Genomic DNA, 23,057 nt, shown 5'->3' on the forward strand with positions numbered 1-23,057 from the left:
GTACTTTGGAAATTTATATTCATTAAATAAAAGTTAAAAAAATAAAAAAAAGAAAACCTATGCAACTGCTCAGGATTAAGAATCCCATAGTTGGACACATAAATCATATTAAATAGTGTCAATTATCAAAATGGTAGTTTGAAACTTGTAAAACTTTGGAAGTAAATTTCCAGTCATTCTTTCTATTATAGGAAAGAAGATTTGAAATGAAATGGTGGAAAATGATAATATTCTGCTTATTGTTGCTATTTAAAAAAGGTTACTGAGTGGCACTTCCCTTGGGTGAAACATTATAGAAATCTAAGAGACAAGAGAAATGCAAGCAGGAAAAAGAACATTAAATTTTGCTGTAGAGAGAAAATTAAAGGCACATATTATCATTTGCTTACTTAGTTTTCAGATATTAAATAAACAAGGGAAAAATGTAATAATCTGCCTTCTTTCCTTAATATTGTAAATCACTTTGAAAGGCTCATAGATTTCATGTTGTTTTCTCATTTCTCATTGAGATACACAATTTTCCATGAACACTGATTGTTCCTACACTTCCTGGCTTTGTATGTCAGGACCATAAGACTCTGATTACCCTTCACCTCTGCTGTTTCTCAGGACTGCACTTATGGCTAGCAGCACTGAAGAATGAGGAGTCATCCCCCAACGAAGAATAGGCTTGCTTCTGCTTACCATTTTTTTTTTAAATTTTAAGATTTTTTTTCACTTGAAGGTATTAAGTTTTTACTGTTAAATTCACAAATATGCTAATTTAAATATCCAATCTTATTTATTTAATTCACACATCGCAAACACACCAAACATATTTATTCTATCCATATGTCAGTGCCCATTCATCATGGTTTGGAAATGGGGAGAATAGATTCTCCTTAACCCACAAGTCAGTAGGTGTTTTTTGTTTGTTTGTTTGTTTGTTTTACTGTTAACCTTAGCAAAATTTGTACAACATTAGTAATTAACAATGATAGTTTTTACTTGTTAATTTACAAGAAAACACCTTCAAAATGGTATTGTGTTCAAGTTTCTGTATTAAAATTTAAGAAACGTGAGCTACAAAATTTTGAAAAGTTAAAAATTCCTTAATTTTTTTATTCCTGGTACTATTACCACAATTTATAGGATAGTAAACCTGATGTAACGAGAAGAAAAAGTCCCCTAAATTCATTATTTCTTTCCTGTGATGCAACACACTTGATTGTATAGGCATCAGACTTGACCTCACCTGCATAGCCCCTGCAGGATATGGGCATACACAGCTCTGGCTGTTGTTGTTATGGCCAAATAATACAAGTAAATCCCTTGTCTCTGACCCAAGAATTTGTCTTCTGAAACAGAAAATGGCTAGTTTGTTTCAACCACTGCACCAAATACCTGATTTAGTTTTTTTCTTCTTTATTAAAAAATTATATTTATTTCAATATCTAGTTTGCTTTTAAATTAGAGACGGTGGGCAACTTCTTCTAACTTAAAAATTTATTATCAGAGGTGCAGGAAACATTAATAAGCTACTACATACTGACAGTGAATAGTTACCAGATCAGACATTAATAAAAGCCATGTTTCATAGTAAAAACTTTACTATCCTAGGTAACTGAAAGACCCTGTAGTTCTATACTACTAGCAATGTATAGCACATTCTCATTTTGAAATAATTTATCCTCTTCATATCAATTACTATTCAACAAAATTTTTCCAAATTTGAAGCCTTTTCTGCTACTTATGAAAAGAATGACTTAACTGTTAACTCTTTAGGGGTTCACTAAAAGAAATAGGAAGTTTTAATTTTCATCTCAAGCCTGCTGGATAAAAAGGTACCATTATCATTGGAGTTAAGGAATCAATTTAAAATGGGGAATCTATGCAGTCAGCCAGTTACCTGACTGACATTTCAACTATCTCGTAGCTTTACTTGGTACAAGATACAAGGTTACTTCAAAAAGTTCATGGAGCAGTTAGAATTAAAAGATAAATTTATTTTGGTGAAAAAATATTTTAATTCCATGCATAGTTTTTTTCATTAGTAGACATTTTCTGTGAACTTTCTGGAGACCTCCTCATAAATGATTCCAGCTTCTATAGCACTTGGCATTTTACTCTAAGCTTTAAAGCATACTGTTAGGCTTCTCAACGATTCCTCCCTAAGAAAATGGCAGTCCCCATAAGTACAAAACTTTTTATATCTAGTAGGTGGTGTTTTATAGTCAAGATATTAAAAATTCTTTATAAAATTCAGAGTGTGTTAATAATTACCAGTTGTCTCAAAATGTACAATCAGAAAAATAACAGAAAATGAAAGTGCTCTTTCGCTTTCAGAAAGCCAGAAATGATTCTACTCCATGAAATAAGTAATAATGCTAAAAATATGATCAATTATTATATCTCTTTTAAGCCAAAGCACACTTTTCACTTCAGAGGACAAGCCTGACTTTTTCATTCTTAATATCATTGGTCCAGAACAGGGCACCATTTTAAACCAGTACTTGAGGAGAATTCACAATTTAATGTCTTTCTTTCCTTCTTTCTTTCTTTCTTTCTTTCTTTCTTTCTTTCTTTCTTTCTTTCTTTCTTTCTTTCTTTCTTTCTTTCTTTCTTTCTTTCTTTCTTTCTTTCTTTCTTTCTTTCTTTCTTTCTTTCTTTCTTTCTTTCTTTTGACAGGCAGAGTTAGACAGTGAGAGAGACAGATAAAGAGAAAGGTCTTCCTTCCATTGGTTCACCCCCAAATGGCCGCCATGGCCGGTGCGCTGCAGCCGGCATGCCACAGGGATCCAAAGCCAGGAGCCAGGTGCCTTCTCCTGGTCTCCCATGTGGGTGCAGGGCCCAAGCACTTGGGCCATCCTCCACTGCACTCCCTGGCCACAGCAGAGAGCTGGCCTGGAAGAGGAGCAACCGGGGCAGAATCCGGTGCCCCAACCAGGACTAGAACCTGGGGTGCTGGCGCTGCAGGTGGAGGATTAGCCAAGTGAGCGGTGGTGCCAGCCAATGTCACTCCTTTCTACCTGATGTTCACATTTCAGTACATATCTACAAAATGGCAAATAACCAAGTCATTTATAAAAAAGAAAAAAAATCTGTGCTCATCTGAAATGATTGGGACCAGTAGTGTTTCAGATTCTTTTGGATTTTGGAAATGTTTGCATATACATTAATGAGATATCTTGGGTATAGGATCCAAGACTGAACATTTAATTTATTTTTTACACATTTGGTATACTTCTAGATAGAATGTAATTTTATACATATAGTGTGACTGTTTTAACTGTGTTCTGTCACCAAGGTCAGGTGTGGAATTTTCCACTTGTGGCATCATATCTGCACTCAGAAATTTCAAATATTTGATTTTTTCAGATTTTTAGATCAGGGATAATCAATCTGTATACAGATGCTAATTTATAGTAACTGTCAATAGATACCAAGAAACTTCTACACCCAAGCCAACATTAATACAGTGTTTAAGTCCAGTATTATTAGTCCATATGTTCAGATTTGATTTGCTAAATACTGTCAAGTACAGAGAAACTTTAGTGGATCCTTCCAAAACTGCTTAATTTTCCCAATTATTCTCCTCTGGTTGCAGAACCTATTGTTCCTTTGGTTCTTTTTGAGTTGCTTAGCATTTATGGTGTTCTCTGAGTTTTTGTTTCTCCTTTTACTGCATCTCCCTGGCTTCAATCCTCTTGGCTTATTTCTGGGAGAGGACTGCACTTGCTAGGAACAGTGGAGTGAGCACCAAAATAACTGTTGTAAGGAAGTCATAATGTACTCAGTCTAAGCCTTTACGTTAAACATCCCGTAGCATTCTTAGGAAAACTTCTGTTTGAATCGTGATCTCCAACTTTGTCCTGGGGTCATTAGTGGACCAGTCAAATTTCAGGTGACCCTTGGTTGGTTGTCGACTTCTTTAGTTACATAGTATACTTCTGAGATGTATAAATTCCTAAAGGAGCCCACAGCTCACAGGGTCTATTTTTACCACTGCCCCTTGGCAAGCGAAACGCAGATCATTTGTCCCACTGTGGGCTTGAAAGAGCTTGTACAGCTGAGTGTTCCTGGGAATCTGTGGTTGGCCCTGGTCAACTCCGCTCCACAAGAGGACAGCATGATAGCAGTGGTCACCACTTAGGTTTTTAATAAATATTCTCTGTATGAAACCTCATACACTTGCCCATGGAGATCTAATAATATATGCATGCTGTATATGAATCCAAATGTTCACTTGAATAGAACATTATTAATTTCATATTTAAATAAATATAACCTCAGCATGTCTATCTTGAGGTTTACTGTTTGCTTGTATTGGATTAGTTTAAAAGTTAGAAGTGGCGTCCCTAGAGATTAATTTGTTGGTGTAGAATATTAAATTGCATATGCAACCAGATGATCTTGTAGTTCCTTGGGAACTTTCAATTTCCAAAGAAATTACATTTCAGGATTATGTAAAATTCAACCTTCAGGTTGTGTATAGATATATGCTAGGTAATTGTTTAGTAGCTAGAGTCTACAAAAAAGATGAAGATGTTATAGAATAACGTCCTCTTATTAAGGACTTATTCACTGATTTCCATAGAAAAATGCAAAAACTTAATTATTGCATCCTGCAGTGTTTCTTCGGTGTGGTGACGCACCACTGATGGAGCGAACCCTTATGCTTCTGGATGCTTTCGAACACATGATGACTCACTACAGTGGAAGACCAGGCCTACTGCACCAGTGTTTAAGTCCAGTATTATTCGTCCATATGTTCAGATTTGATTTACTAAATACTGTCAAGTACAGAGAAACTTTAGTGGATCCTTCCAAAACATTGGGGATATCCATTGACCACAGTGGCTAATAATCCATAATAAGTTGGGGGAAAATGGATAGAAGGTACTATTAAAATCTTTTCTATATTACAAAAACTTCATCTCTATAAGACACTTCTGTTCAAGGATAGACTGTATGATAAAAATATAGGCAGAAATTCATATAAAACTTTTAAGTAAAGAAATATGAAAATATAAATAATCCACAGCCAAGAGGATACTTATAATAAGCATTGATAGTTTATATCCTAAGGAAATACTAACAAAATATTGGCATGTTGTATTGGGTTTCTGTTTTAATATTTCATGAAATGCTTTAAGATTTGAATTATTACCATGAACTGCCTTTATAATAATATAAAATAAGTGGAAATTGTGGCATTTTATGTTTTAACTAATTAAGACAGGAACATGTTTAAAAGTATTAACCACACTTAATAAAGAAAGTTAAATGTCATGTTCCTGTCTGACCTGTTAATTATATTCAATAATATTTAAGGGCAGCCTTTAGAAGTTGACTACATGCCTAGCATTTTAGTGTTTGGTGACACATGTATTATCTTGACCCTCAGAATTAAATTACTTAATTTAGAATGTCTTATAGTTTTTTAATTATTATTGCTTGCTTCATTTTATTTTCTTTCATTCTTGCTTATATTAAATAGTTCCCCATTTTTTCCGTGTGTGTGTGTGTGTGTGTTTAGTACTCGCTGACCTTTTACAGAAAATAAAACCCAAAATGAGGATAATGACTCAGTGCTAAATCTATCACCAAGGACTGTTAAATTTTAAAGTCCTTGAAGAAAATGTGGCAATATAACAGAGTCAGGATGACATTTCATATCATTTAGATTTCCAAATGCTTTTTTTCTGGACACCTCAATAACTTACTAGCATCTCAAGACATTTTACTTCTTTAGTTGACAAAATCATTTCTAATATTAGAGTTAGGTTGAACTTTAGCAAATTGCCAACATTTGACCATTTTTGACCTATATAAATGGCAATTTCCTATGGTTCAAGTTAACTTTTTGAGTAAGTAAATATAAGAGGAAAATATTAGCCAAACTGCCAGTGACATAATATTTGGAGACACATGTATTTTCCAAAACATATGAGTGAGGAATGTCTAAAGTATTTTGTATGATTATTACCTTTTCTAAGTTTCAAATGACATTCACAAGAGAAACACACATGTTCATCAATAATGTTAAATTGGATGTAACCAAATAGTCATATATTCCCTGATTTAATGGGATAATACAAATTCAACAGAGTTCAGAAAACCTATGGGGGAAGAAGGGTAGGCATTGTGGTGTAATGGGAAAAGCTGCCTCCAGTGATGCCAGTATCTGTATGGGTGCCAGTTTGTGTCCTGGCTTCTTGGCTGTTGCACTTCTAATCTAGCTCCCTGGTAATGTCCTGGGAAATCAGCAAAAGATGGCTCGAGTGCTCAAGCCCCTACCACCCACGTGGAGACCTAGATCAATCTTATGGTGTTCAGCTTTGGCCTGGCTCAACCCTGGCCACTGTGGCCGCTTGGAAAGTGAACCAGTAGATGGGAGACCTCTCTCTCTATGTATCTTCCTTTCTCTCTGTAACTCTTTCAAATAAATCTGATTTTTTAAAAAAAATTTTTTTAAAAAAAGATTCATTTATTTATTTGAAAGGCAGAGTTACAGAGAGGCAGAGAGAGAGAGAAGTCTTCCATCTACTGGTTCACTCCCCAAATGGTCACAATAGCCAGAACTGAGCTGATCCAAAGCCAGGAGTAAGGAGCTTCCTTTAGGTCTCCCATAAGGGTACAGGGACCCAAGGACTTGAGCCATCTTTTACTGCTTTCCCAGGCCATAGCAGGGAGCTGGATCAGAAGTGAAGCAGCCCAGACTCCAATGGCACCCATATGGGATGCCGGCCCTACAGGTGGCAGCTTTACCCAGTAAGCTACAGTGTAGGCCCCAATAAATATATCTTTTAAAAGAAACCTAGAGTGGACTTTGAAAAAAATGACAAATCACAGGGTAAGCATTTTGCACAATAAAGTCGTCTGTTGGAGTCCATTATTGGAATGTGTGGGTTTCAGTCCCAGCTCTGGTCCGGATTCCAGCTTCTTCCCATTGCACAGCATGGGTGGAAACAGATGAGAGCTCAAGTAGTTGGCTCACTGCCACCCATGTGGGAGAATTGTATTGTTTCCTAGCTTTAGCTATGCTAGGAGTGAACTATCAAATGGGAAATCTCTCCAACTGTTTTTCTGCCTCTGTCTCTCTGCCTCTCAAATACAATAAACAAACAAACAAACAAGTCACATTGAAGTTATATAGCAATCAGATCAGAGTAATTGGCATATCTATCACCTCAGATATACATCATTATTTTGTGCTGGGGACAGTCAGATTCCAATGTGTGAGATATTTTGAAATATTGAATTGGTTGATGTTAATCATAGTTATCCTACTCTACTATAGAATATTAATTACTCCTGCCATTCAACTGTACCTTGAAGTCATTAGTTATCTTCTTTCCATCCTCCCCACACCTGTCTAGATTCTGGAAAGCACTATTCTGTTTTCTACTTATTTGAGATCAACTTTAGCTTCCATACCCAAGTGAGATCATGCAATATTTGTCTTTTTTTTTTTTTTTAAGATTTATTTGAAAGGCAGAGTTACAGAGAGGCGGAGGCAGAGAGAGAGAGAGAGAGAGAGAGAGAGAGAAGTCTTCATCCATTGGTTCACTCTCCATAATGCTACAACTGCTGGAGCTGGGCCTCTCTGAAGCCAGGGTGCAGGGGTCCAAGGGCTTGGGCCATCTTCCACTGCTTTCCCAGGCCATTGCAGAGAGCTGGATCAGAAGTGGAGCTGCCAGGACTTGAACAGGCATCCATATGGGATGCTGGCACTGCAGGCAGAAACTTTACCTGCTGTGCCACAGTGCCGGTCCCAATATTTGTCTTTCTGTGCCTGAAATATTTGCTCTGGTTCTATCTTACCAATGACAGAAAATCATTATTTTTGGCTGAATAATATCCATTTTGTATTCTATTTTCTTTACCCATTAATCTGTAGATGGACACTTAGGTTATTAATTAAATTTTAATAATTAATTGTAAATGGGCAATAGTGTGGCTATTGTGAATAGAACTACAAGGAACATGTAACTACAGATATCTTTTGCCATACTGATTTCAATTTCTTTGGCTATATACCCAGTAGAAGGATTATTGGGCCCTATGAATCTCTATTTCTGGTTTCTGAAAAATATCCAGGCTATTTTCCGTAATGACTGTACTAATTTACATTCCTATCAACAGTGCTCAAGGTCTCCCTTTTCCCCACACCCTTGCCAACCCTTTCTTTTTTTTGTCTTTTTAGTAACAGTAATTCAAGCTGGAGTGTGGTGATGTTTCATTGTGGTTTTGATTTGTTTCCCTGGTGCTTAGTAATATTCAGCATTTTTTCATATATTTGATATCCTCTTGAAAAAGGTCTATTAAGATAAATTTTTATCAAAATTTTTTGCTATTGAATTGTTTTTGCTCCTAATATATTCTGGAAATTAATCCCTTGTTTGGTAAAGAGTGTGCTAATATTTTCCCCCACTAGCTAGGTTTTCTGTTTACTCTTGATTATTTGCTTTGCTATATAAAAGATTTTTAGTTTGATAAAATCTCATTGCAAATTTTTGATTTTTTTTGTCTGATTTGAAATCATATCCAAAAAATCTTTGCCCAGATCAATTCAACAAGTGTTACTATTATATTTTCTTCTGGTAGTTCCATAGTTTGGGGGCATACATTTAAATCTTAAGTTTATTTTGAGATGACATTTTTATATAGTCAGAGACAATGGTCTAGTTTCCTTCTTCCACATAAGGATACCAGCTTTTCCAACACCAGATATTGAAGATGATTTCTCCAATGAATGCTTTTGCTACCTCTGTCAAAAATCAGTTGACTATAAATATATGTTTATTTCTAGGTTCTCAGTTTTGTTCCATTGTTCTATGGGTCTGTTTTTATGCCAGTTCCATGTTGTTTTGGTTAAAGGACCTATGTAGCATTTTTTTTTTTTTTTTTTTTTTTTATTATTATTTTTGACAGGCAGAGTGGACAGTGAGAGAGAGAGAGAGAAAGGTCTTCCTTTGCCGTTGGTTCACCCTCCAATGGCCGCCGCTGCAGCCGGCACACCGCGCTGATCCTGGCAGGAGTCAGGAGCCAGGTGCTTTTCCTGGTCTCCCATGGGGTGCAGGGCCCAAGCACCTGGGCCATCCTCCACTGCACTCCCTGGCCATAGCAGAGAGCTGGCCTGGAAGAGGGGCAACCGGGACAGAATCCGGCGCCCCGACCGGGACTAGAACCCGGTGTGCCGGCGCCGCAAGGTGGAGGATTAGCCTATTGAGCCACGGCGCCGGCCCCTATGTAGCATTTTTTAAGTCAGGTATTTTTATGCCTTCAGCTTTGTTCTTGCCCACAATTGTTTTGACTGTTTACTGACCTTCTGTGGTTCCTAGTGAATTTTGTAATTTTTTCTTTCCTGGTTCTGTGAAGAATGTCACTGGTATTTGGATAGAAAATGTATTGAATCTTATATCACTTATGGTAGTGTAGACATTATAATTATATTGTTTTTGTTCATGAAAATGTGAAGTTTTCTCATTTTTTGTCCTCTACAAATTTCTTAAGCAGCGCTTTGCAATTTTCATTGTATTAATCATTTTCTTCCTTAGTTTAGTTATTCATGAACAATTTATTTCCTTTATTTGATAGTTATTGCAAATGGGATTGCTTTCTTGATTTCTTCATTTCTTTCTCAGCAATTTTGTTTTTGGTGAAAAAATGATACCGATTTTTTACGTTTATCTCACATTTTGTGGCCTTACTGAATTTGTTTATCAGTTCTAGCATTTTTAGTAGAGTTTTAGGTGTTTATATATCAACATGTTTTCTGCAAATAGAGACAATTTGATTTCCTCCTTTCCTATTTGGATGCCCTTTTTCTATTTCTGCTGTCTAGTTACTGTGCTAAGACTTCCACTCCTATATTAAAAAAGAGTAAAAGTGGACATCCTTGTTTAGTTGTTTTGTTTCCAATTTTAGAGGAAATTATTTCAGCTTTTCCCATTCAATATGTTAGAGGCTACGGATTTGTCATTTAGACCTTTTGGTTGAGGAACATTACTTCTATAATTATTTTTGAGGACTGTTATTATGATGGAATGTTGAATTTTATCAAATGTCTTTTCTGCCTTTAGATGATCATGTGGTTTTATCCATCATTCTGTTGATGATTATTATATTTATTGATATCTGTACATATCCCTAGGATAAACACTGCTTAATCATAATGGAAAATGATTTTTTTGTGTGCTGTTGGATTCAATCTGCTAGAATGTTTTTGGGAATTTTTGCACCAATGGGCATTAGGGATCTGGTTCTACATTTTTTTTATTTTTTGACAGGCAGAGTGGACAGTGAGAAAGAGAGACAGAGAGAAAGGTCTTCCTTTGCCGTTGGTTCACCCTCCATGGCCGCCACGGCTGGCGTGCTGCAGCCAGCGCACCACGCTGATCCAATGGCAGGAGCCAGGTGCTTCTCCTGGTCTCTCATGGGGTGCAGGGCCCAAGTACTTGGGCCATCCTCCACTGCAATCCCTGGCCACAGCAGAGAGCTGGCCTGGAAGAGGGGCAACCGGGACAGAATCCGGCACCCCGACCGCGACTAGAACCCGATGTGCCGGCACCACAAGGTGGAGGATTAGCCTAGTGAGCCGTGGCGCCGGCCCTCTACATTTTTATGTATGTGTGTGTCCTTGTTTGGTTTGAGTATCATTATAATGCTTATCTTGTAGGATGAATTTGGAAAGGTTGCTTTCCTTTTAATACTTTGAAATAATTTGGGAAGAATTGGTGTTAACTATTTTTTAAGGTTAGTTGAATTCAGCAGTGTAGTCATACAAACTTTTTTTTGGGAGACTTTTTATTACTGATTTAATATTATTACTTGCTATTGCCCTGTTCAGGTTTCCTATGTGCTCATGGTATACATTAATAAGATACATGTGTTTAGTGAGGCCGGCGCCGCGGCTCACTAGGCTAATCCTCCACCTTGCGGCGCCGGCACACCGGGTTCTAGTCCCGGTCGGGGCGCCGGATTCTGTACCGGTTGCCCCTCTTCCAGGCCAGCCCTCTGCTGTGGCCAGGGAGTGCAGTGGAGGATGGCCCGGGTGCTTGGGCCCTGCACCCCATGGGAGACCAGGAAAAGCACCTGGCTCCTGGCTCCTGCCGTCGGATCAGCGCGGTGCGCCGGCCGCAGCGCGCTGGCCGCGGCGGCCATTGGAGGGTGAACCAACGGCAAAGGAAGACCTTTCTCTCTGTCTCTCTCTCTCTCACTGTCCACTCTGCCTGTCAAAAAAAAAAAAAAAAAAAAGATACATGTGTTTAGTGGCTTATTCATTACCTCTGGGTTTTTCAATTTGTTGGTTATCATTGTTCAGAATAATCCCTAATGATCATTTGTATTTCTATAGTGTCTATGGGAAACTCTTCATTACTTAAATCCTCTGTCATATTTTCTTGCTTGGCTTAGCCAAAAGCTTGTAATTTTTTTTTTTTACCTTCAAAATAAACCAAGCTTCCATTTCACTGATTTTTTTAATCTCTATTGCATTTATTTCTGTTTTGGTATCATTTCTTTCCTTTTTAAATTTTGGATTTACTTCAGTTTTTGATTCTCATGTAAAAATCTTCATTTTTCCTTAATTTCTAAAGGCTAGGATTGTTGAGTATAGTGAAAAATTAACCAACATTTTTTTTTTTTCATTCAGGGCTTTGAATTTCATCCCATTCTTTCCTGGTTTGTACGTTTCTGCTGAGACATCTACTATTAAGGGAATTCCCTTAAAACATTCCCTTAAAATAGCTTGACACATTTCTCTTGGATTTTTAGAATTCTCTTTGTCTTATATTTTTGACAGTTTGATTATAATATACCTTGGAGAGGATGGCTCTTGGTTGAATATAATAAGAGATTTTGGGGCTTCCTAGAACTTGATGTGCACATTTTCCCAAGATTTGCAAAGTTTTCAGCATTTATTTAATTAGTTTGTCTATGCCTTTTTCCATTCTGTTTTTTTTTCTGGAACACCATATGCAAATGTTTGATCATTTAATGGTTTCCTACAAGTCTCAAAAGTTTTCTACATTCTCTGTACTGTTATTTCCTTTCTTTCCTTTTTCTTTTTTGGTCTGAGTTACTTCAAAAACACTGAAATTCTTTCTTCCACCTACTGAATTCAGCTGTTGAGGCTATTTCAGTTTTTCCTTTAGTTCCAAAATTTCTGATCGTTTCCTTTTTGTATTCTCTTATCTCTTTTCTGAATTTCTCACTCATATCATGAATTATCTTAATTTCATTGGAGTGTAGGTCCATGTTGTCTTTTATCTCAAAATTTTCCTAACATAATTATTTTGAATTCTTTGCCAGGCAGTTTATTGATTTCCATTTCTTTGCAGTCTGCTGCTGAAGAATCACTGAGTTCCTTTGGAGGCATAGTATTACTCTGTGTCTTCATTCTTCTCTTGTTCCTGCCTTGGTTTCCTGCATCTAATGTGTCAGTTGCTTCTATAACTTGGAAAGATAACTTTCAAAGCAAACAATTTTCTGTTGGCAATATATTCTAGGGTGCTGGGTCATTGGCTTTGGTTCCATGTGGGTGCTTTACTGTAGTATCCATGCGGCTTCTTCCAGATTTAATCAATGTTTGACAATTTCTGTGGGTGTTTCATCTGCATTGACTGCAGGGATGATGAGAGCGCATGCCAGCTGAATGCAGCTTTCCTAGGGATGGTGAGTTCATTGAGAGCTCTGGGAACAGCGCCCCTGGTTGCAGATATGAAGTACGTGATGTTTTCTGCAGGTAGTTTGAGCTACTTGTCAGTTTCTGCATGTTGTATGAGGGCAGGGCCACCCCTGTGAACCCAGAATTAAGCAACTGTGCCCCACTGCAGTGCTGGGTGTGCAACATAGGCTGCGAGTTGCTTGGGTAATTGCATGCGGACTGACCTGCTCAGAGAAGGCTGTCAGCTACTTCCCAGGGCCAAGCGTGGGAGGAGGAATATCTGTTTCTTAGGGCCGCACTGGCTCAAGTTTCCGGGAATGGACTGCGCAGCTGCTTCTTTGGGCCACACGAGGGTGGTTAGAGTTGCTCAGTTGCTTCCTAGGATCTTAGTATGAGCCACTCAGGAAAGTTCGCTCATCAGATTTGCTGGGTTTCTTTGGCTTGAGCTATTTAGGGCTGGTTACCAACGGGCTTCCTGGTGCTCTCAGTGAATGGATAGAGCACGCAGTGCTTCTTGGGCAGCAGGAAAGTGGGAGTGGCAGCTTGACTACTTAGGATCAGAGGTGGGTGGGATGCCCATTTGCTTCCAGAGCCGCAAGAATGTGGGTAGTAACCCAGCTGTTTTCTGGGGACACCTGCGAGCCAACCCACTCACCCTCCAGCTTCTTCCGAGGGCCACATTGGGGGGTGGGAGGGCTCCGGACTCCTTTACAGGCTGCCGGGCTGATTCATGGGACCCTGCACAGGCAGCATCTCAGGATGGCTCCAAAACAGCACAAGCCTGGTTGGGGGAAGATGAAACATGGAATGGGCTCTTTCTCTGAGGTAATGCAATGGTGTGCTAACCAGGAAGCTCCAGACTGGGCGCGGGGTTTGTAAGGCTACAGAGTTCTCCAGTGGTAAATTCCTAAGGTTTCTGTGTCATGGGCCGGACCTGCCACCTGCCTCTCGATTCACTGCTGAGTGAAATTCCTCTTGGCTCAGGGGTGAACTTGACAGAACGTATGCTATGTTCTTCATTCCATTCTTTCCATGCCCATCAGGTGATGTGCCCCAGATTGTCTTATTCTGTACCCACTCCCAACTGGGGGGGGGGGGTGACTTCCTCATCACTGTTGTCTGTTCCATGGTTCCCTTGGCTCAGTCTCTGGAGGCAGGGGCTGTTGGGAGTTTCACCATAGTGGGCTTGGTACTCAATTACTTTCAAGAGGTGATTCTTAAACATTTGCCAGAAAAACACTGGGTGCGAATTTCTCAAGAGAGGATTTACATCTTATTTTTCCTGTATGTCTTATATATAAAGACTGATGAATTATTATTATTTAAGCTATTTTACATCCAATATTACTTAATTTCAATCCAAATAGGAATCCTAGTTCAAGAATGAGTGTTCAAGTCAAAATGACTTTCTTAAATTGAAAAATTAGTAGGCGTATTAAAAAGAAATAGATTTTTCTCAGTATACTTGAAAAGGGCTGGTTTTCTACAGTATTGTGATAATATATATCTGTCCTGTATGCTGCATTACTCAACACACAGTTGTATTATAAAGTGATCTATAATTCATAGGAAACAACAAAGAAATTATCCTTTTTCATTATTTTTCAGATCTTCATCTTAGGCCTGTATTTCAGATTGTACCTTAATGTTGTGTAGGACTTAGCAAAGATCCCCAAAATAGACAAGGTTGTGTTTCATAAGGATCATATAAGGACTTTTCTTATATGGCTCAAATAATAGAAAGCCAAAGAGTTTATAACTTAACAAATAAATGCTTGAAATAAGAGATATACTTTTGATTGTGCTCAAGCAAACTTGAACATTTTATTTTCTGTTGGACATAACAATTCATCTCTCTACAAGTAGAGAAAATAAAGTTGAAAGTATTAGCTAATTGTTTAAAGAGGTTTTTCTATTACTGGGACATCAGAAATACTCATTATATTCTTTATATGTTAGACAATTCTACTTTGAGACTCTGATTTTTTAAAATATATTATTTTATTTATTTGAGAGGTTGAACTATAGGGAAATAGAGAGAAAGAGGCAGAAAGGTCTTCCATCTGCCTGTTTGCTCCCCAAATGGCCACATTTGAAGCCAGGATCCAGGAATTTCTTCTGGGTCTCCCATATGGGTACAGGCGCCAAAGCACTTGGGCCATCTTCCACTGCTTTCTGAGGCTATAGAGAGCTGGATAGGAAAAGGAGCATCTGAGACATGAACTGGCACCCATATGGGATGCTGGTGGCATAGGCAGAGGCTTAGTCTACTATGCCACAGTGCTGGCCCTATATATACTCTGATTTTAAAAATCATTATTTTAAGCATCTAAAGTAGATTTAATTTTTTTAGGGGAAATGACATGATAACATTGTAATGTCTTCAAAGGAAATAGCAGAGACAATGAAACAAAAATGAAAAATAAGTTATTAGAAATTTTTGTCTTTCACTTTTGGATTTTTTGTTTTTATAGTCTGGGTTTTTAAGGGTTATGTCTACTTTATTGAATTATCTTGTAATTTCACTAGCACAATCCATATTTTCACTTAAGAAAATCACACAAGATTTTTTTCCTAGAACTTTGGTTTCCCATTTCCTATAACTTTGTTGGCCTTAAAAAGTCTATTATGCAAAACATCCCCTGCACAATTTTATTTTTCCCAAATTCTTAAGTTTTGAGATTACTCATGAAGTCCTACAATCTCTGCCAACTCTGCAACTTGAATCAGTACATGAGTACCAACTGGTAGTTCTCAAATACATCTGCTGGATCTGCTCAGTTGCCATTATCTGTCTCTGCTTCTCAGCATATTTCCTTTTGCTCTAGGATTTTACTATTAGTACTTCAGCTAGGTTTAGAAAATCACAGAGAAGCTGATAATTCACAAAGCATCTACAGAATCCTAGTCTAAGTAGGTTTAGTCCTTCTTTATAATAGTTCTTCGTGTGGTCGCCTGTTTTCCCATTATTTTCTGGAGATTGTATTAGGATCAAGATTTGAATGTTGGAAGAATACAATCACAGTCCAATCCTTTTGGATTGTGCTATCATCTCTCCATGCCCTACGTCCCAAATACTCATGCTTTCTTCAGAAATCCAACAACTCCATTAGTCTCAGTATTAAGCAAACTATCTGATTTATGCACCAAGTTATACTCATGGATAACTGATGGCTTTGTTTTTTATGCTTAGAATGAAATATTGGCATCCTAAACTTTGCAATGCTTTTTGTTTTGTTATGGTGGACTAAGAGTTGTTTATTGTTATGTACTACTATGAATATTCAAACATTTACATATATACATATTTTAAATACATCAAGTTGATTTTTAAAATATATCAGGTATTAGAAAAATATTATGTATGAATATCCACATTTATCTTCTTTTTAGAGTAATGATCATTTTGGGGAACTATTGCACTATATGCTTTATGAAATTGTGGGTTAATAGAAAAAAAGTTATTCTTTTAAAGAAAATTAGAATAGACATAAGTATAAATGAAGAAGCAAATTGTAACAATCTCTCTAGACCAAATGATAAAGTTATTTTTTAGAAGCAGAAACAATACTACTAGATACTTTTCATTTAAAATGTTTTAGTGGTGACTGATTTTAGTCAGTTCACATCTGTAGAGAATAAGAATAGTCACTCCTCTGTGTTGTTACCAATTCAATACAAGCATTAAATTATTACTCTATAGGATACACAATAATAAGCACCACAAGGCATCACAAAAGTGATAACTATGCTAAATATCTTTGCTTTTCAAAGTTTAACTTATACAGAAAATCATTTTAAAAATAACTAAACAGAGTACATATTTAGATATTCTAGTACCGATGAGAAACAAAAAGCTATTTAAATGTAGAGGACTAAGGGTTGCCATTTGCTTGGTAAGGAAAGGAAGATAATATCATGTAAAATTATGTTGTGTAATGAGGACAATTTAAAAAAAAATATTTATTTACTTGAAAGGCAGAGAGAGAGAGAGAGAAAGAGAGAGAGAGGTCTTACATCTGCTGGTTCACTCCCCAGATGACTGCAACAGCTGAAGCTATGCCAATCTGAAGCCTGGAGCCAAGAGCTTCCTCCAGGTCTCCCATGCAGATGTAGGGACCCAAGGACTTGGGCCATCTTCTGCTTTTTCCAGGCCATAGCAGAGAGCTGGATCAGAAATGGAGTAGCCAGGACTTGAACCCGTGCCCATATGGGATGCCAGGACTGCAGGCAGTGGCTTTACCCTCTTAGCTGGCCGCAAAAGTAGAATTTTAACAGGTGGATAATGGGGGACACAGAGAATTTAAGGAACTTTGAACTCTGAAAACCTTTGTCTATTCCCACCTTTGGCTCTTCTAGCACCTTGCTGGGGGACACAAGTACAAAAATGAAATAGTATATATTAAAACTCACCTGCGGCCGGCGCCACGGCTCAATAGGCTAATCCTCCACCTAGTGGCGCCGGCACAGCGGGTTCTAGTCCTGGTCGGGGTGCCCGATTCTTTCCCGGTTGCCCCTCTTCCAGGCCAGCTCTCTGCTGTGGCCCGGTAAGGCAGTGGAGGATGGCCCAAGTGCTTGGGCCCTGCACCCCATGGGAGACCAGGATAAGTACCTGGCTCCTGGATTCGGATCAGCGCAGTGCGTGGCGGCCACTGGAGGGTGAACCAACGGCAAAAGGAAGACCTTTCTCTCTGTCTCTCTCTCTCACTATCCACTCTGCCTGTCAAAAACAAAAACAAAAAAACAAACAAACAAAAAACTTACCTGCCTCCTGCATAGGAAGTTGAAGCTCATGAGTTCTAAATAAGAACTGAAGGTGGATGAAGGCTTATTTTTACAATTTTGCCAGAGGACCAAGAGCCTGGATGCTGGGACTGAGGTTTGCATCCTCTGAGGCACATGCAACAACAAATATCCTTCTTCCCCTCTTTACTGATAGGAGCAGATTCCCCAAGGTGTAGGGCTGGACTGCCCTAACTGTAGCGGTTCTGGAAAATCCCAACTGTGAGGTTAATCCTTGTTCCACCAGAGACTAGGAGAGGCCTTGAGCTGAGAATTTAATGCTTATAATATACCTGAAAACACGGAACCATCCTCTCCATCAGCAATTCCTATGTGCGCATGCATGTATGTGTATGTGTTTGTAACTAGAATGCTGAAGTTAAAATATTTCCTTGAATGTAAAATATTGGAAGATGAATTTATAGAAGTCTCCCATTTAGAGTAAGACATATCACATAGGACAAAAAGATCGAATTAATATACCTATCCAGAAAATATAATCTCACTATTAAGAGGTTTAGAAAGTGAGGAAAAATGGAGAGGCATTTTGTAGACTTGATAAGCCTATGGATTGAGTTTGTTGATGATCCAGAGAAATTTCTGAACACACAAAAAGGCACTGCATTGTGAAATTTCATAGTACCAGAGATTGAAGTTCTAGAGGATCCAGCAAGGAAACAAACAAACCAAATCTTGGAACAGGAATTCTCAACCTTGATACATTGGTCGAAAACATTGGATCAAGGCTCTTGGAATTCTGATTCAAAATCATTGTCAATCTAAACTCTGAGGCTCAAACAACCATATTTGAAACTAAAATTTACAAGTATCCAGCCATGTACACATTCAACAAACATATTATTCTTTAGAAGTATTGAATCTGAATTTAATTATGAGAGTAGTCAGACAAATTCAGATTGTTAATTTGTCTTAACTATTAAAAAAATAATCACTATGGGAAACAAAGACTGGAAAACTATGCTAGATCTACAGTTACTAAAAAGATACAATCTACAAATGCAAGTCATGGCTCATGACTGGAATTAAAAAATAGTTATAAAAGACAAAATTACCTATAAAATCATAAATACCTGGGGCAATTACAGAAAAATATTACAGTATCATGAGATTATTTGGAACTTTGAAATAGTATTATTTATATTGTATTTATGTAAAAGAATGTCCTTTTACACAAGAGATAAAGCATTCAGGGATTAAATGTCTACAATTGGTGAATCTAGGTGAGGTGTAGATCATTTTTTTCATTTGTCTCTTCTCACTTTACTCTGTGCCAGAAAAAAAATTCACACTAAAAAGAATAAAGCTGAAACAAGAAGTGGAAGAGGTAAAGCTAAACAAGAGGGAGAGAGAGAATCAAAATATTTCTTTCCAATATAGCTCTTCATGAGGTTACTGAATGAGAATATGGGAGCAAGGAAAAGATAAAATTTGGTTAAAGGAAATTGAACAGTGTGGAAGAGATCTTAGGAAACCCCCCTGCCTTCATGCTTAGAAATCCATCAGTCTGGACCACAGCATGATGATATATTTTACAGGAAATAGTTTCCTTGCTGCACAAAAGGAAGAGATGCATTAACTGATATTTGGAAATACTGCTAATTTAATATGATTTTGGAATAAGTAAAGACAAGTAAATCTAAACATAGAAATCCAATATAATAAACCAATATAATAAAATGAATGAGAAATTACTAGCTTTGGGAGAACGAAAATGTATATTAGAATAAACATAAAGCTATTAATTTTGATCATTAGTGAAAAATAAATATTATATATTATATATTATTAATCATAATATGGATATATTGATATATATTCTAATGAAACTATACTAGGAAGATAGATTCATGGAGAAATATGGAAAATAATCTATAGTAGAAATAAATCTCAACAACTTGAAAGGCTAGTCAAAAGAAAATGATGAAAATTCATAAGTCAAGCAATAATAACAACAAAAAATATATGTGAAATTATTAGATGAAAAGACAACGAGAACTAGAGGTTGGAGAAGAACACAGGAATAATTTTTTTTGGACACCAACTCTTTAGTTTTATTTTAAAATATCTTAATTTATTTATTTTATAAATAGTATAATCAAATTAGAATGTTTCAAAGATCAGATGGAGAAACTATTCCATACACTTTAGAACAAAAATATGATGAAATAGAAATCATGAGTGAAAAAAATAATGGAAGTTGGACTCAGAAAACCTCATATGTAAGTCACAACTTTGATTAAAGGATAAAATAGGTGAAAAAGAATAGACTTATTTAAACTTAAGTTCATAAAAATATTTGCAGATTAAATTGGCTCAAAAGTTGTAGTTAAGATTAGTGTGAAAGCTTCTATATCTACACATTTTCGGTTTAAACTTCTGAAAAGAGATTTGTAGGTCTATTGACTGAAATGAGGCTATGAATTGTTAGAGTGGGGGGGGAGTGCATTCCCCAGAAAGAGATGCATCAGCAAAGATCCAGAGACAAAGAAGCTAAAGGTTTTTCCAGAAGTAGAGAGCCTACAAGATGGATGACTAGGGTTTAAAGTCAATGGTCACAAAGGGAAATAAAACTAAATCACTCACACAGTGATTGATAACTGAAGTGAATAATTGCTAGCTTGCTTGCACATTCTACAATGACAAATATGCATTCAATTTGTAAGCTTAATTTACTCAGGAAATCAAACTCACCACAATACGTTATTTTATTTATGAGATTTATATTTGAAACCAAATAAAAGGCCTTTATTTCACTCCTTTCTTCATTTTTCCTCTTTTGTTTTTTTTTTTCAATGAATGTTGGCCATGATTTAAGGATCTTATATACTTTAGTTCCTATCTTAATTATGATTATTAGGAAAAGGATAAAGCTTCCAGTGAGATAGTAACAAGTATATTATATTAGGTTATCAAAATAATTCTTATTTTCCCTTAATATTTTGAAGCTACTAAATATCATTTGTTAGTTTTGATCAAACTTATAAATATAGCTTAAATAGGTATTGCTGTTTCAATTATATCCTGAGTTTAATTAATAATATTACATTCGTGAAATCTTATCTTATTCAAGGCTATATGAGAATTATTATCCTATTAAAATGTGATAGACACTCACAAACTAAACATAATAACTAAAGTATAATCTTATGAACCAAAATAGGATCAAAGTAAATCAAATTGATTACTAATAGGTTTTTCTGCCATTTTCTGACTCAGGGGTACGATGACGGTTATGGGGGTGAATATGATGACCAGACCTATGAGGCTTATGATAACAGCTATGGGACCCAAACACAAAGGTAAGGTCTTTCATATCTAAAGCATCCTTTTCAGGATTATCTCTAAATCCACTATTCTGCTTTTTTAATCTGAATTATCAGAAGTTTATATGAGATTTCCCAGACTTTTTTTTCTCCATTAGCTTTCTGAGTTGTTAAGTTGCTTAGTATACTGTGAGAGGTAAAATGCAATAATCTTGCAATTGCAAAGTATGAAATAGCAGTTTGTTTTGAGACTGGATGATTATCATAATCAATCAACCCATTAAACAAGCTTGTATTTAAGTAAAAACTGTTATTTTAAGCATGTTTAATGTGAACTTGTAATTAGAACAAAAATTAAAACGAGGCATTTATTCAAGGCATTTTTCCCTAGGATGTAATTTTCATTTATAAAACAAAGATCCAGAAATATTACTGATACTCTTAAAAGAGGATAATTCTTAAAACTGCTCACAGAATCAGAGATTCCTTTCCTTTCTTAATAGATCTCTTTAAGATTAGATTTAGTGAGATGTTATTTTGTGCAATCATATTTACTCATTTTGGGTACAGCCGTATGAATTTGGCAAATGCAAACTACTGTGTATCTACCACCAAAACTGAGATATAAGCATTTTCATCACCCACAAACGTTTCTTCACCACCGCAGGTTCTGGAGACCTCGTCTGTTTAGTTTATGCTGCAGTTCTGGATATTGTAGAATGTCATAGAAGTAGAAGCAATGCAATATATAGAATTTTGAATCTAAAATGTTTTTAACACAATGCATATGACATTTTTTGAGTATCAGTATTTCATTACTTTTTATTATTGCATGTACGATGTTTCTCTGTACAGAATATCACATTTTGCCTTCATTCACCAGTTGAAAGACATTTGGGTTATTTCCATTTTTTGGCATATAATAAAATTCATATAAAATATATACATACCTAGTAAATTCAGGCACATAAGTTTTTTTCTTTAAAAATAAGTTACAAATTTCCTAGCAAAATAGAGGGGTTCCGTGTGGTATTTAAGTGATTCTCCTTCTTCAGGAGATGAAAAAAAAAACAATAGAATTGGTTGTTCATAATTAGTATAGCACTGATCATTTACTGATCAATGTTATTAGCATTGAAGAATTAAGTAGTGTCTCTTAACATTTATTGAGTACTATTTGGAGGAAGAGAGATAATAAAGAAGCAAACGCTGTTAAGGTCATTATGGAACAGATAAAACCTTCATGTACCGTAAAAGTTTGGATTTTACATTGCTTATGGGACAGCGTTATGAAAGGAGTCAGGTGGAAATCTGTTTAGAAAGAATACTGAAGGCAAGTAGGTGAAAAATGAGTATGTACTGATACATGTCAAGAGATTATGACTTAACATATCACTATGGAAATCACTATCTTAAATATTAATTGGTTAATTTGTAGTAGGTTAAATAGAAAATCCATCATAAGATTAAAGCTTATATCTTAATTATCCCAATTCCCTAATGAATATGATTCAATTATTTAGGATGTGGGAAATTCTTGCATTATATAGCAGATACTTTATGCAAGTTGGCAACATATTTAGAACATGTAAATATTTTACAACAAATTGTTCATCATTATGTATTAGTGCATAAAAATAGTGATAATAAAGTTTCTATAACTAATTTCAAAAAGCTTTTGGTAGAAAATGTAATTATCATACACTACAAAAACCTAAAATAGACGAAAATAATTCCTTGGTGTAATTCTGCAGAGCTACATTTAGACTCCATAAGTTGTGGAATAATTTTCTGTAAATAAAGGACTATGTGTGGCCGGCGCCACGGCTCACTTGGCTAATCCTCCACCTGCGGCACCGGCACCCTGGGTTCTAGTCCCGGTTGGGGTGCCGGATTCTGTCCCGGTTGCCCCTCTTCCAGGCCAGCTCTCTGCTGTGGCCAGGGAGTGCAGTGGAGGATGGCCCAAGTCCTTGGGTCCTCACCCCATGGGAGACCAGGAGAAATACCTGGCTCCTGGCTTCGGATCAGCGTGGTGCTCCAGCCGCAGCGTCCGGCCGTGGCGGCCATTGGAGGGTGAACCAACAGCAAAAAAGGAAGACCTTTCTCTCTGTCTCTCTCTCTCACTGTCCACTCTGCCTGTCAAAAATAAAAAAAAATTAAAAAAATAATGTTGATATATAATATTTTAGTAGAAATATTTTATCTTATTTTAATTACATGTAATTTACATGTAAAAGAACATTTTCTATGCACTTCTGCTGTCTTCCTTTTCTACATTCATATCCATTCAGTTTTCTGTGGATGAAGTCTTTCCTTCCTTCCAGGCCCAACTCAAAAAT

The 23,057-nt window shown here is 36.6% G+C and overlaps 1 protein-coding gene across 13 annotated transcripts in view; it reads left to right on the forward strand.

Moving 5' to 3' along the window:
* The window catches only part of KHDRBS2 (KH RNA binding domain containing, signal transduction associated 2), a 702,022-nt gene that overhangs the window by 575,160 nt on the left and 103,805 nt on the right, over positions 1-23,057 (forward strand). For all 13 annotated transcript variants that reach the window (XR_011388994.1, XR_011388992.1, XR_011388993.1 and 10 more), the window contains exon 7: positions 20,672-20,754. Coding sequence is in view for 2 of the 13 variants with exons in the window: in XM_070074657.1 (XP_069930758.1) it covers positions 20,672-20,754 (83 nt within the window). In the remaining 11 variants the exon portion in view is untranslated. The remainder of the gene's footprint in view (positions 1-20,671; positions 20,755-23,057) is intronic.

The sequence above is a fragment of the Oryctolagus cuniculus genome, chromosome 5 (assembly GCF_964237555.1).
Source record: "Oryctolagus cuniculus chromosome 5, mOryCun1.1, whole genome shotgun sequence".
In the NCBI taxonomy this organism is placed as follows: Eukaryota; Metazoa; Chordata; class Mammalia; order Lagomorpha; family Leporidae; genus Oryctolagus; species Oryctolagus cuniculus.